The sequence below is a fragment of the Ovis canadensis genome, chromosome X (assembly GCF_042477335.2).
Source record: "Ovis canadensis isolate MfBH-ARS-UI-01 breed Bighorn chromosome X, ARS-UI_OviCan_v2, whole genome shotgun sequence".
NCBI lineage: Eukaryota > Metazoa > Chordata > Mammalia > Artiodactyla > Bovidae > Ovis > Ovis canadensis.
In genome coordinates this window covers 77,887,650-77,903,182 of record NC_091727.1, presented here as the reverse complement: position 1 = coordinate 77,903,182, position 15,533 = coordinate 77,887,650, and the positions used below count along the sequence as shown (strand labels likewise).

General features: G+C 35.9%; 1 protein-coding gene across 4 annotated transcripts in view; it reads right to left on the bottom strand.

The window, feature by feature from the left end:
- APOOL (apolipoprotein O like) overlaps positions 1-15,533 on the bottom strand; it is an 85,503-nt gene that overhangs the window by 39,860 nt on the left and 30,110 nt on the right. For 3 of the 4 annotated variants that reach the window (XM_070290349.1, XM_070290351.1, XM_070290350.1), the window contains one exon: positions 8,869-8,973. The exons of the other annotated variant lie outside the window; for it this stretch is intronic. In XM_070290349.1, the coding sequence (XP_070146450.1) occupies positions 8,869-8,973 (105 nt within the window). The remainder of the gene's footprint in view (positions 1-8,868; positions 8,974-15,533) is intronic. 4 annotated transcript variants of the gene reach the window in all.

Sequence of the window (15,533 nt, the reverse complement as noted above, 5' to 3'; positions counted from 1 at the left end):
TGGAAGATTTCTAATTACAGTTTCAATTCCTGTGCTTGTGATGGGTCTATTAAAATTTTCTATTTCTTCCTGGTTCAGTTTTGGAAAGTTGTACTTTTCTAAGAATTTGTCCATTTCTTCCAAGTTGTCCATATTATTTCCATATAGTTGCTGATAGTAGTCTCTTATTATCCTTTGTATTTCTGTGTTGTCTGTTGTCATCTGTCTATTTTCATTTCTAATTTTATTGATTTGATTTCTCTCCCTTTGTTTCTTGATGAGTCTGGCTAATGGTTTGTCAATTTTATTTATCTTCTCAAAGAACCAGCTTTTGGCTTTGTTGATTTTTGCTATGGTCTCTTTTGTTTCTTTTGCATTTATTTTTGCCCTAATTTTTAAGATTTCTTTCCTTCTACTAACCCTGGAGTTCTTCATTTCTTCCTTTTCTAGTTGCTTTAGGTGTAGGGTTGGGTTATTTAACTTTTTTCTTGTTTCTTGTGGTATGCCTATATTGCTATGAACTTTCCCCTTAGCACTGATTTTACAGTGCCCCATGGCTTTTGGCTTGTTGTGTTTTCATTTTCATTCATTTCTATGCATATTTTGATTTCTTTTTTGATTTCTTCTGTGATTTGTTGGTTATTCAGCAGCATGTTGTTCAGCCTCCATATGTTGAAATTTTTAATAGTTTTCCTCCTGTAATTGGGATATAATCTTACTGCATTGTGGACAGGAAAGATGCTTTGAATTATTTCAATTTTTTTGAATTTACCAAGGCGCTTGATTTATGGCCCAGGATGTGCTCTATCCTGGAGAAGGTTCCATGAACTCTTGAAAAAAAGGTGAAATTCATTGTTTTGGGGTAAAGTGTCCTATAGATATCAATTAGGTCTAACTGGTCTATTGTATCATTTAAAGTTTGTGTTTCCTTGTTAATTTTCTGTTTAGTTGATCTATCCATAGGTGTGAGTTGGGTATTGAAGTCTCCCATTATTATTGTGTTATTGTTAATTTTCCCTTTCATATTATTAGCATTTTATGTTACATATAGTGGTGCTCCTATGTTGGGTGCATATGTATTTATAATTGTTATATCTTCTTCTGGACTGATCCTTTGATCATTATGTAGTGTCCTTCTTTGTCTCTTTTCACAGCCTTTGTTTTAAAGTCTATTTTACCTGATATGAGTATTGCTACTCCTGCTTTATTTTGGTCTCTATTTGTGTGGAATATCTTTTTCCCTCCCTTCACTTTCAGTCTGTATGTGTCCCTTGTTTTGAGGTGGGTCTCTTGTAGACAACTTATATAGGGGTCTTGCTTTTGTATTCATTTAGCCAGGTTTTGTCTTTTGGTTGGGGCATTCAACCCATTTACATTTAAGGTAATAATTGATAAGTATGATCCCATTGCCATTTACTTTATTGTTTTGGGTTTGAGTTTATACAGCCTTTGTTTCCTGTCTAGAGAAGATCCTTTAGCATTTGTAGGAGAGCTGGTTTGGTGGTGTTGAATTCTCTCAGCTTTTGCTTGTCTGTAAAGCATTTAATTTCTCCTTCATATCTGAATGAAGTATATTGCTGGGTATATTTTAATGAGATCTGGGCTCTAGGTTATTTTCTTTCATCCCTTCAGTATGTCCTGCCATGTCCTGAAGAGTTTCTATTGAAAGATCAGCTGTTATCCTTATGGGAATCCCCTTGTGTGTTATTTGTTGTTTTTCCCTTGTTGCTTTTAATAGTTGTTCTTTGTGTTTGATCTTTGTTAATTTGATTAATATGTGTCTTGGGGTGTTTCACCTTGGGTTTATCCTGTTTGGGACTCTCTGGTTTTCTTGAAATTGGGTGATTATTTCCTTCCCCATTTTAGGGAGATTTTCAACTATTATCTCAACTATTTTCTCATGGTCTTTCTTTTTGTCTTCTTCTTCTGGCACTCCTATAATTTGAATGTAGGGGTGTTTCACATTGTCCCAGAGGTCTGAGATTATCCTCATTTCTTTTAATTCATTTTTATTTTTTCCTCTCTGTTTCATGTATTTCTACCATTCTATCCTCTACCTCACTTATCCTATCTTCGGCCTCCATTATTCTACTGTTGGTTCACTCCAGAGTGTTTTTGATCTCATTTATTGAATTATTCATTATATATTGACTCTTTTATTTCTTCTAGTTCCTTGTTAAACCTTTCTTGCATCTTCTCCATCCTTGTCTCCAGGATATTTATCTGTAACTCCATTTTGTTTTCAAGATTTTGGATCATTTTCACTAGCATTATTTGGAATTCTTTATCAGGTAGATTCCTTATCTCTTCCTCTTTTATTTGGTTTGGTGGGCATTTATCCTGTTCCTTTACCCACTGGGTATTTCCCTGCCTTTTCATGTTGTTTATCAGCATTTCTTTTTTTTTTAATTTTTATTTTTACTTTATTTTACTTTACAATACTGTATTGGTTTTGCCATACATTGACATGCATGCACCACGGGTGTACATGTGATCCCAAACATGAACCCCCCTCCCACCTCCGTCTATCAGCATTTCTTTTATTTCTTTTTGTTCTCTGATTGCCATGGCTAGGATTATCAAAACTCTCTTGAATAGTAGTGGTGAGAGTGGGCACCCTTTCTTGTTCCTGATTTTAGAGGATATTCTTTCAATTTTTCACCATTGAGGGTAATGTTTACTGTGTGTTTAACATATATGGCTTTTATTATTCTGAGGAATGTTCTTTTTATGCCTGCTTTCTGGAGAGTTTTTTAAGTCAGAAATGACTGTTGAATTTTGTCAAAGTCTTTCTCTGCATCTGTTGAGATAATCATATGGCATTTAATCATTCAATATTATTTATCACATTGATTGATTTGCAAATATTGAAGAGTCTTTGCATCCCTGGAATAAAGCCTACTTGGCCATGGTGTATGATCTTTTAATATGCTGCTGGATTCTGTTCCCTAGAATTTTGTCAAAGATTTTTGCATCTATGTTCATCAGTGATATTGGCCTGTAGTTTTGTTTTTTTGTGGCATCTTTGTCTGGTTTTGGTATTAGGGTGCTGGTGACCTCATAGAATGAACTTGAGAGTTTGCCTTCCTCTGCAATTTTCTGGCAGAGTTTAACATTGGTGTTCACTCTTCTTTAAAATTTGGGTAGAATTCTCCTGTGAAACCATCTGGTCCTGGGCTTTTGGTTGTTGGAAGATTTTTTTTTATTACAGTTTCAATGTCCATGCTTGTGATGGGTCTGTCAAGATTTTCTATTTCTTCCTGGTTCAGTTTTGGAAGGCTATGCTTTTCTACTAATTTGTCCATTTCTTCCAAGTTGTTCATTTTATTGGCATATAACTGTTCATACTAGTCTCTTATGATCCTCTGTATTTCTGTGTTGTCTGTCTGTTGTGATTTCTCCATTTTCATTTCTAATTTTATTGATTTGATTCTTTTCCCTATTTTTCTTGTTGACTGTGCCTAATGGTTTTTCTATTTTATGTATCTTCTCAAAGAATCAGTTGTTTGTTTTGTTGATTTTTTCTATAGCCTCCTTCATTTCTTTTTCAGTTATTTCTGCTCTGATTTTCGTGATTTCTTTCTTTCTATTAACTTTGGAGATTTTCTGTTCTTCTTTTTCTAGCTGAGAAATCTGTATGCAGGTCAGGAAGCAACAGTTAGAACTGGGCATGGAACAACAGACTGGTTCCAAATAGGAAAAGGAGTACGTCAAGGCTGTATATTGTCACCCTGCTTATTTAACTTATATGCAGAGTACATCATGAGAAACGCTGGACTGGAAGAAACACAAGCTGGAATCAAGATTGCCGGGAGAAATATCAATAACCTCAGATATGCAGATGACACCACCCTTATTGCAGAAGTGAAGAGGAGCTAAAAAGCCTCTTGATGAAAGTAAAAGAGGAGACTGAAAAAGTTGGCTTAAAGCTCAACATTCAGAAAACGAAGATCATGGCACCTGGTCCCATCACTCCATGGGAAGTAGATGGAGAAACAGTGGAAACAGTGTCAGACTTTATTTTTTGGGCTCCAAAATCACTGCAGATGGTCACTGCAGCCATGAAATTAAGACGCTTACTCCTTGGAAGAAAAGTTATGACCAACCTAGATAACATATTCAAAAACAGAGACATTACTTTGCCGACTAAGGTCCGTCTAGTCAAGGCTATGGATTTTCCAGTAGTCATGTATGGATGTGAGAGGTGGACTATGAAGAAGGCTGAGCACCGAAGAATTGATGCTTTTGAGCTGTGATGTTGGAGAATAATCTTGAGAGTCCCTTGAACTGCAAGGAGATCCAACCAGTCCATTCTGAAAGAGATCAGCCCTGGGATTTCTTTGGAAGGAATGATAGTAAAGCTGAAAGTCCAGTACTTTGGCCACCTCATGTGAAGAGTTAACTCATTGGAAAAGACTTTGATGCTGGGAGGGATTAGGGGCAGGAGAAGAAGGGGACGACCGAGGATGAGATGGCTGGATGGCATCATGGACTCGATGGACATGAGTCTGAGTGAACTCTGGGAGTTGGTGATGGACAGGGAGGCCCGGCGTGCTGCGATTCATGAGGTCACAAAGAGTCGGACATGACTGAGTGACTGAACTGAACTGAACTTAGGTGTAAAAGTTTGGTTGTTTATTTGATGTTTATGTTGTTTCTTGAGGTAGGCCTGTATTGCTAAGAATCTCCCTCTTAGCACTGCTTTTACTGAATCACATAGGTTTTGGGTTGTCGTGTTTTATTATTATTTGTGTCTATGCATATTTTGATTTCCTCCATGATTTGTTAGTTATTAAGAACATGTTTAGCCTCCATATGTTTGTGCATTTTTATAGTTTTCATATAGTTGATATGATCTTACCATTCTGTGATCAGAAAAGATGCTTGAAATGATTTCATTTTTTTACAATTTACCAAGAGTAAATTCGTGGCCCAGGACATAATGTATCCTGGAGAATGTTCCGTGTGCACTTGAGGAAAAGGAAAAATCCATTGCTTTTGGGTGAAATGCCCTGTATATATCAATTAGATCTAACTGGTCCATTGTATCATTTAAAGGTCTATTTCCATGCTAATTTTCTGTTTTGTTGATCTATCCACAGGTGTGAGTGGGGTATTAAAGTCCCCCACTATTGGTGTGTTACTGCTAATATCACCTCTCATACATGTTAGCATTTCCCTTACATATTGTGGTGATCCTATGTTGGCTGCATATATACTTGCAATCGTTATACCTTCTGGGATTGATCCCTTGATCATTATGTAGTGTCCTTCTTTGTCACTTCTACATAGAAAACACTAACAATAATATCAGAAAATTACTATAGCTAATCAAAGAATGTAGTAAAGTTGCCAGATATAAAATTAATACACAAAAAACCCTTGCATTCCTATACACTAACAATGAAAAAACAGAAAGAGAAATTAAGGAAACAATCCCACTCACCATGGCAATGAAAAGAATAAAATACTTAGGAATAAATTTAAAGAAACAAAACACCTATATATAGAAAACTATTAAACACTGATGAAAGAAATCAAAGATGACACAAACAGATGAAGAAATACACCATGTTCATGGAGTGGAGGAGTCAACATAGTGAAAATGAGTATACTACTCAAAGCAATCTAATGCAATCCCTATCAAGCTACCAGTGGTATTTTTCACAGAAATGGAACAAATAATTTCACAATTTGTATGGAAATACAAAAAAACTCAAATAGCCAAGAAATCTTGAGAAAGAAGAATGGAACTGGAAGAATCAACCTGTCTGACTTCAGACTACACTACAAAGCTACAGTTATCAAGACAGTATGGTACTTGAACAAAGAAAGAAATATACATCAATGGAACAAAATAGAAAGCCCAGAGATAATTCCATGCACCTACGGACACCTTATCTTTGACAAAGGAGGCAAGAATATACAATGGATTAAAGACAATCTCTTTAACAAGTGGTGTGGGAAAAACTTGTCAACCACTTGTAAAAGAATGCAACTAGAACACTTTCTAACACCATACACAAAGATAAACCCAAAGTGGATTAAAGATCTAAATGTAAGGCCAGAAACTATAAAATTCATAGAAGAAAACACAGGCAGAACACTCTCTGACATAAATCACAGCAAGATCCTTCATGACCCACCTCCCAGAGTAATAGAAACAAAAAATAAATAAATAAACAAATAGGACCTAACTAAACTTAAAAGCTTTTGGGCAACGAAGGAAACTGTAAGCAAGGTGAAAAAGAAGCCTTCAGAATGGGAGAAAATAATAGAAAATGTAAAAACTGACAAAGAATTAATCTCCAAAATATACAAGCAGTCCATGCAGCTCAATACCAGAAAGATGCACAATACAATCCAAAAGTGGAGAAAAGAACTAAACAGACATTTTTCCAAAGAAGACATACAGATGCCAATGTAGGAGACCTGGGTTTGATTACTGGGTTGGGAAGATCCCCAGAGAAGGGAAAGGCTACCCACTCCAATATTCTGACCTGGAAAATTCCATGGATTGCATAGTTCATGGGGTTACAGAGATGGACATGACTGAGCAACTTCCATATACATACCTATGTGAATAGTCCATAGCACTTAGCTGGCCACTTTGTTTAATAAGTATCTCAACTGAATTCTGCTTAAAATGTACTGAGGAACACAATAAATACCAAGATATCTTGTTAATTCCATAACATAGTAAAGAGGACAGATTTATTTTAAAATTCAGAAATATGTAAATTAAGCATTAAACCAAATGCCCGTTTCCTATTATCCAAGCTAGATTTTAAGCTTTCCAAAGATAGAAGTGCCAATGTAGGCTTAAAAACATCATCTCACTAAGATTAATAGAAAGGAGAAAAAAATACTGAGAGTCTGCAAGTATATAGGAGAGTAAATCTATTCTAGACTGCTAATGAAAATTAATAAAACTTTACCTAGTGCTTTGTACATGCCTCACATATATAAGAGGAACTCAGGAAATTTTTTTTTGTTTAATGAATAAGTAAATACCACCTTTATGCATGTTGGTTTGGCAACTTACTGATATTTTTCATGCTTTCTCACCTACAATCCCATTTCTAGAGATTTATTCTAAGGAAACAGTTACATATGTACATAAAGATTCAGGTACAAAGTGTTTTGACAAAGCACTGATTATATTAGCAAAATAATTGGAAATACACTAAATTTCCAGAATATATGAAAAATATACATTTGATATGATGTATTCATACAACAGAATATTTATGCCACTATTAAGAATTCTGTCCAATGCCAGCCAACAGCCAGTGACAGGGTCAAGACTCAGATTTAGGCCTGTTTGCCTCCAATATATATTTATAAGCATGCAGATATATCTTAAGGGTAACTTGAGGCTAGAAAAGATGAAACGTACCGTGGTGAAAAGAATAAGTTACTACAATGAGACATTAAAAAGCTTGTATGATAGACTAGATTAATGAGATGTAAGTTAAAAAGACATAAATGTACCTGTAACTAAGTCTAAAATGTACATATGCATAAGTACAAACTTGGAAATTACTAGTAAGCTATGTACTAGTAGCTTACTAGTAGCCCATATAAAAATGTTTAATGAATTTTAGAGAACTGCACGTTCACCATGTCATGGTCAAAAGCTGATTTTAAGTAAAGTTGATTGTGAGGACCCAAAACAAAAATAAATATAAAAACAAATGTGATCTTAGACTGAAACACCAGGGAAGCCTGCTGCTGCTGCTGCTAAGTCGCTTCAGTCGTGTCTGACTCTGTGCGACCCCATAGACGGCAGCCCACCAGGCTTCCCTGTCCCTGGGATTCTCCAGGCAAGAACACTGGAGTGGGTTGCCATTTCCTTCTCCAATGCATGAAAGTGAAAGGTGAAAGTGAAGTCGCTCAGTTGTGTCCAACTCTTAGCGACCCCATGGACTGTAGCCTACCAGGCTCCTCTGTTCATGGGCTTTTCCAGGCAAGAGTACTGGAGTGGGGTGCCATTGCCTTCTCCATCAGGGAAGCCTAGTCAGCATTAAAACAGAAATAAATTATCTTGAACAAGAGAAGTCAGAGTCTGACTCTATCTTGCAGTATTCAAAATACACCAGAAGAAAACACTAGCTATCCTGAACATGTTTGACAAAGAAAGATCATGAAAGTGAAGGAATTCAAAGCTTTGACCCAGGAGTAATTGTTAAATTATCAATATGCTTACCCAGGAAGCAAAACTAAATAAAATGAATGGACATCTGAAGAGTTGTTTTGTGGAAGAGAGCTGAGAATTTTCTGGATAGCATCAATGCAAGAGATACAGGGCCAATAGGTAGAAGTTATGATTATGAGACAAGTTTGTGTTTGATTAAAGAAAGGACCTTAAATTGAATGAGAGCTGCCAAAAAATGGAATGAACTGCCTTTACCCAGTTTTATTCATGTTGAAGAAAACAGCCAGTTAGTGTGCCTATTGTAGAGGGGATTACAATACTATAGAGAAGGTGAATTAGAAAATATCTAAGATTGCTTTCAAAACTGAGATCTTAATGAATTTCTTAAACTAAAGCTTCCAAATATCGTGTGCACCTGTATAAATTTTTTCCAGAAACAAAAATTAGACTGCTTGCAAGAACTAAAACCCTATACTACTCATCGATTATTCATTAAGAAAAATTTTAAAAAAATGTTTTTCATTGGAGTTAGTATTTTAGATGTTTGGGCTAAAAATAATACAATATTTACTTTGAGACATATTGTTACTATTTCTCTCAACTTGAAAATTATGCCTAACAAATACTTCAAAGACATTTTTGATGAATAGAGTTAACAAAAAAACAAACCTCACAGTTTTTACATCATATTTATGTCATACAAAATTCACAAACTTTTGTAGGCAAGTTACCTGCTCTGGTTTCACTAGCTGCTTTTTGGACTCCTCTTCTTTGGCCATATGCACACTTATAGATGCATATATTAGACCTGCTGGCATGGTTGTCAGCTTTCCCATCTGAGAAAATATATCAAAACGTATTTTTAATGAAAAGCTTCCCACCCTATATTTCCTGATAAATTTGGGGGAGGCACATTTGAGGAACACTATAGGTTTCATTTAAATGTATTAAAAACTCAAGCATTTCAAACAATTCATACCTTTTTAGGATATAATTCCTAAAATTCTCCTCTCATGCTAGATGGTAGAGTATTATTTTTACCAATTTGTTAACTACTTACTTTATATGGAATATAGCAATATAATAATTACCAGGAAGAAGTGAATATAAACTTTTATGAGTGAAGTGAGATAGATTATGATATTCACTCAGTTCACAAATATTAACTGAGTAATTACTATATGCCAGACCCATTAGAAACAAAACAATTCTTGCTTTCATGGAGCTGATGTTCTAGTGGAGTAGAGACAGAAGATACACACAATACATAAATTATATGGAATATTACAATCGATAATGCTAAGGAGAAAGTAAAAAATAAGGGTGATCTGGAGTACTAGGTGATTCAGGTTGTATCTTGAAACAAAATTTATAATCACATTATTTATAGAAATAACTTCCTACCATGACAAATCTTATGCCCCTAACTAATACATTCCTTTTTAGCTATTATATTTAATGCTTGATCTAAAGCCAAAAGTGACCTTTGTTTTTGATATAACTTGATTTAAATTAAGAATGCAGGAAAATTACTGGCTCTAAGAACAAAGTGCTCCAGTGTTTATCCAGTATCAAAATAATTCCTAAAGATTATACATTCAACAAGGCCAAATGAAAAACTTTCCAGGGAACAACTATTTTAAGAGCTTTATTCTTTAGACTCAAAAGGAGGGCCTGATGAAATTGACAAAAGACATCCACAGCGAAGAGGTTTCTCTGGCTTACACATAAGTGGAATTTTTCAAGAACTGGAAGAAACACCAGCCAAAGAATTCCAAATGTTCTCGGATAACAGTGATAGTAACTGCATTTCATTTCTGACATATTTTTTTTTCCATAATTTCTAGGCAGAATAAGGGAAAGTACTGGTAGTAGTAAAGCAATTTCCTGTTTAGGCATGACTCTGATTTAGATTGAGACTTCAAAAATATACAGTAAAATTAAGACTCAACACTAATAAAAAAAATTGTGTTCACTGTTTCTCTACCCTCAACCTTCCCTCTAGTACATATGTCAGCATCATAGAACAATTTATCTAGTCCTGGCTTCCCGAAATACATCACTTTTGATTTCTTATACATAGTTGGTATTTACTAATGAAATAACAAGATTCCCACTCAATGTACAATGTCAGGTATCAAAAAATATATATTAAAACTGATGCTGGCAAGAATGTTCTCCTATGTACCTGAAGAAAAACATTCTAATAAAGCTCTGAAATGATTATTTAAAGTATGTCAATTCTTACAATATTTTAAAGCTACTATTAAAATACCTGATTAGATGTTACTTCCTAGATAAAAGACAAATATTTTTGAAGATTGCTAATATCGGAAAAAATTTCAACAATCTATGTTCTCATAGTCACTTTACTTCACATAAGGGAAAAACAACATGTAGACTATAAAATAATTTCATAGGTATTACTTAATAATTATAATCCTGTGCTACAGAGTGTGGAATGATTAAACTAGTGGCCTAAACTTCTCCATATTTCAGCCCGGGAACTTGGGGCACAGTTTCCAGCCTGATATATGAACTTTTCCATATTTCAGTCTGGGAACCTGGGGAGTAAGCCACTAATTAGTCCGCAGAAGAGAACATTCTTGCCAGCATCAGTTTTAATATATATATATTTAAAGTTAGGGCTTCCCTTACAGCACAGTTAGTGAAGAATCTGCCTGCAATGCAGGAGACCCTGGTTCAATTCCTGGGTTGCAAAGATCTGCTAGAGAAGGGATAGGCTACCCACTTCAGTATTCTTGGGCTTCCCTTGTGGCTCAGCTGGTGAAGAATCTGCCTGCAATGCGGGAGACCTGGGTTTGATCCCTAGGTTGGAAAGATCTCCCGGAGAAGAGAAAGGCTACCCACTCCAGTATTCTGGCCTGGAGAATTCCGTGGACTGTATAGTACATGGAGTTGCAAAGTGTTGCACATGACTGAGCGACTTTCACTTTCACTAAAAAGTTAAAACAGTAGTATAACCTTGAAAAATGCCAAAGTATTGATATCTTTGCTACATTTTCTACTCTGTCCATCCACCTTGACTTTCAGTGATAAAGCTGTATGGCATAATGGCAAAAATATAAGCTCACAAGTTGCACAGACTTGATTTTGAACTCAAGTTGTGGAGCTACTGTCTACGTTTGGGCAAGTTACTTAAGCTCCTAAGAGTTATGCTGCCCAATATGGTAATTACTAGCTACACTGTTGTTCAGTTACTAAGTCATGTCCAACTCTTTGCAACTGCAACACTCCAGGCTTCCCCATCCTTTATCATCTCCCTGAGTTTGCTCAGACTCATGTCCATTGAGTCAATGATGCCATCCAACCATCTCATCTTCTTGGCCCCCTTCTCTTGCCCTTAATTTTTCCCAACATCAGGGTCTTTTCCAATGAGTTGGCTCTTTGCATCAGGTGGCCAAAGTATTGGGGCTTCAGCTTCAGCATCAGTCTTTCCCATGAATATTTTAGGTTGATTTCCTTTAAGACTGACAGGTTTAATCTCCTTGCAGGCCAAAATCAAGAGTTTAGTCCCAGCTCTGTTTTTAAACAACTATGTAATCTCTAGTTAAGTCGCAGGCCTATGTTTCTTTATTTGTAAAAATATCGTGTGCAGATAGTCTCTGAGGGCCTTAGAACTGCACTCTCCAATAAGGTAGCCAATATCCACATGTTATTTAAAATTATATCTCAATTAATGAAAATTTAAAAATTAAAATAAAAAATTAGTTCCTTCATCCCCCAGCCACATTTCAACGTCTCAATAGATACATATGACTCTAGTGGCCACCAACTGGACAGCACAGAAACAGAACATTCCTACCATAGGGGAAAGTTTTATTGGGTAGCACTAGCACTGCCTTACAGCTCCAACCTTTAGGATTTTCTTATAATTCTATCAAAAAAGAGATTAAGATTCTAATGAGATATATACACTTCTATGTTTATTACAGCATTATTCACAATGGCCAAGATATGGAAACAACCCAAAAGTCCATTGACAGATGAATGGATAAAAAAGATGTGGTATACATATATGTGCATGAGTGCCTGTGCACTAAATTGCTTTGATCATGTAACCATAGGGTTATTCTTTGTAACCCTATGGACTGTAGCCCCCCCAGGCCCCTCTGTCCATGGGATTCTCCAGGCAGGAATATTGGATTGGGTTGCCATGTCCTTCTCCAGGGAATCTTCCCAACCTAGACCCAAACCTGGGTCTCTTAAGTCTCCTTCATTGGCAGGTAGGTTCTTTACTACTACCACCACTTGAGAAGCCCATACACAATGGAATATTATTCAGCCATGATAAAGGAGGATATCATACTATTTTCAAAGATATGGATGGACTTTGAGCATATTATACTAAGCCATATAAGTCAGAGAAAGACAAGTACTGGAGAATGTCATTTACATGTGAAATCTAAAAAGTCAAACCTGTAAAAACCAGATAGTAAAATGATGGTTACTAAGGGATGTGGGGGAGGGGAATAAGATTGATGGGGTTTAAGGGTACAAACTTGTACATAGTAAATAAGCCATAGAGATCTAATGCACAATATAGACAATATTGTACTATAATTATATAATTTGATAAATATTGTATAACAGCAGTCACATTACAACCTATACATGTATAAAAGCAACATACAATACACCTTAAACTTACACATTACATATCAAATTTATTCAATAAGAAACGACGATTTCTGACTTCAAATATACTAGTTTTAACTCTAAATCCATCTATTCAGGGCATCTATGTTAACCTGAAAACAGCAGAAAAAAGAACTGGATACTATTTATACCACTGCAGAAGAATATAATGGCATTACATTTTAAAGAAAGTAAAATATGAAAATGAGAAATTTTATCCTGTTATAGGAATGATAGTTTAAATCCATAAATCAGAAAACAATCTCATAAAATCATGAAAACAAACCTATGAAACAGTTGACCCTGGAACACTGGAGGGCTTAGGGGTGCTGACCCACCTTGCAGTCAAAAATTCATGTATAACTTTACAGTTGGCTTTCTATATCTGTGGCTCCATACCCACAGATTCGACCAAACTGGGATCATGTAGTACTGCAGTAAAAATTTAGTGAAAAGAATCTGCGTATAAGTGGACCTGTGCAGTTCAAACTCACGTTGTTCACTGTATTCATTATACTTACATCTTTCCATTTTTTACACAAATAGTAGTCAAACAACTGTGCTAGATACTAGAAAAATAAACATAAAAAAAAACACGCCCCCACTTTCCAAGCCCCATTTCCAAGGGAATTTACCATCACTTTTCTATCCTTGTCTCTGTTCACTACTCTCCCTCAGGAATTCTTTGATGTAGTTAAGCTCAACTGGTTGCTTATTTCCATGTCATAACCCCCAGGAATACCCTCTTTACTATACTGGCATTCTTAAGAACTACTTAGATATAGTACTCTTCATGTGGTCTTTCCTTTATATATATAATTATATATATAATTATTTCTAATTAGAAATAGTCAACCAAATCCAGGAAGCACAGAGAGTCCCAGGCAGGAGAAACCCAAAGACGAACACATTGAGACACATAGTAATCAAACTGGCAAAAATGAAAGACAAACATAAAATATTAAAATCAACAAAGGAAAAACAACAAATAACATACAAGGGAATTGCCATCAGGCTATCAGCTGATTTCTCAACAGAAACTCTACAAGCCACAAGGGAATGGCATGATATATTTAAAGTGATGAAAGGGAAGAACCTACAACCAAGAATACTCTACCCAGCAAGACTCTCCTTCAGATTTGATGAAGAAAAATCAAAAACTTTCCAGACAAGCAAAAGTTAAGAGAATTCAGCACCACCAAACCAACTTTACAACAAATGCTAAAGGAACTTCTCTAGGTAGGAAATAAGAGAAAGAAAAGACCTACCTCTACAAAATAAACCCAAAACAATTAAGAAAACAGTAATAGGATCATGTGCTGTGCTGTGCTTAGTCACTCAGTCATGTCCGACTCTGTGACCCCATGGACTGCATCCCACCAGGCTCCTCTGCTCATGGGACTCTCCAGGCAAGAATACTGGAGTGGATTGCCATTCCCTCCTCCAGGGGATCTTCCCAACACAGGGATCAAACCCAGGTCTCCCACATTGCAGGCAGATTCTTTACCATCTGAGCCAGGGAAGCCCAATAGGATTATATGTATTGATAATTACCTTAAACGTAAATAAATTAAATGTACCAACCAAAAGACAGACTGGCTGAGCAGATGAAAACATGTACATGTATGAAAATATGTGCACTCCACGTACCACCTCACTCTGCTTGACCCCCCAAGTTGCATGTAATTATTTGTTAGGTTAATCACGTTCCTATTATAGCTTCCATTTGTAATTATCTTTTTTTTTGGGGGGGGGGGGTCTGGCTATTGATCGTGAAGGGCTTCCCTGGTGGCTCAGAAGTTAAAGTATCTGCCTGCAATGTGGAAGACCTGGGTTTGATCCCTGTGTTGAGAAGGTCCCCTGGAGGAGGGCATGGCAACCCACTCTAGTATTCTTGCCTGGAGAATCCCATGGGTGGAGGAGCCTGGTGGGCTATAGTCCATGGGGTCACAAAGAGTCAGACATGACTGAGCGACTTCACTTTCACTTTCATTGATATCAAAACTGATAAACATCTTTCACTATTATGATTATGTAACTATTCCTCACTTAAAACAAGTGTACCATGATTGGTCAACAGAAAAATAACAGAATTCTGTATCACAAGAACTACCATTTAATAGAAAAACCTGTAATCACTTTTTTAAAATCCAGATGCATATCAGAATTATCTTGGAATTTTTTGAAAAATTCAAATGCCCAGTTATTGCTTTCTTTTCTCCACCAGACCTCCAGATATGATTCTAGTTAGCATCCATGTTTAAAAACAATTGAACTATATGAGGACCTTTTATTTTTATCTAGTTAAATGGAAACCCACTCCAGTATTCTTCTGGAGAATCCCAGGGACAGAGGAGCCTGGTGGGCTGCCATCTGTGGGGTCACACAGAGTTGGAAATGACTGAAGCGACTTAGCAGCAGCAGCACAAGTTTGCTTCACTTTTTCTATTTCATATCTGTGTTCCCATTTCATTTAGTTTGTTTAAATTTTTCCAACTTTTTATTGATGTTTTTTCTCAAGCCTTCATCAAGTGTAGTACAAAAGCTCTTGTATACACATAGATGAATAATATGTGTAATATATATATTAGAATACTTATGAGTTTTTGCTTAACTAAAAAATGTATAACATTTGATTCCACTTGTTTTAGTATGAATAGAATGTAAGACTTCTAACTTTAAGAAATAGATGTGCAACAAGAAACAAAGGTTTACTGTATAGCATAGGGAACTATAG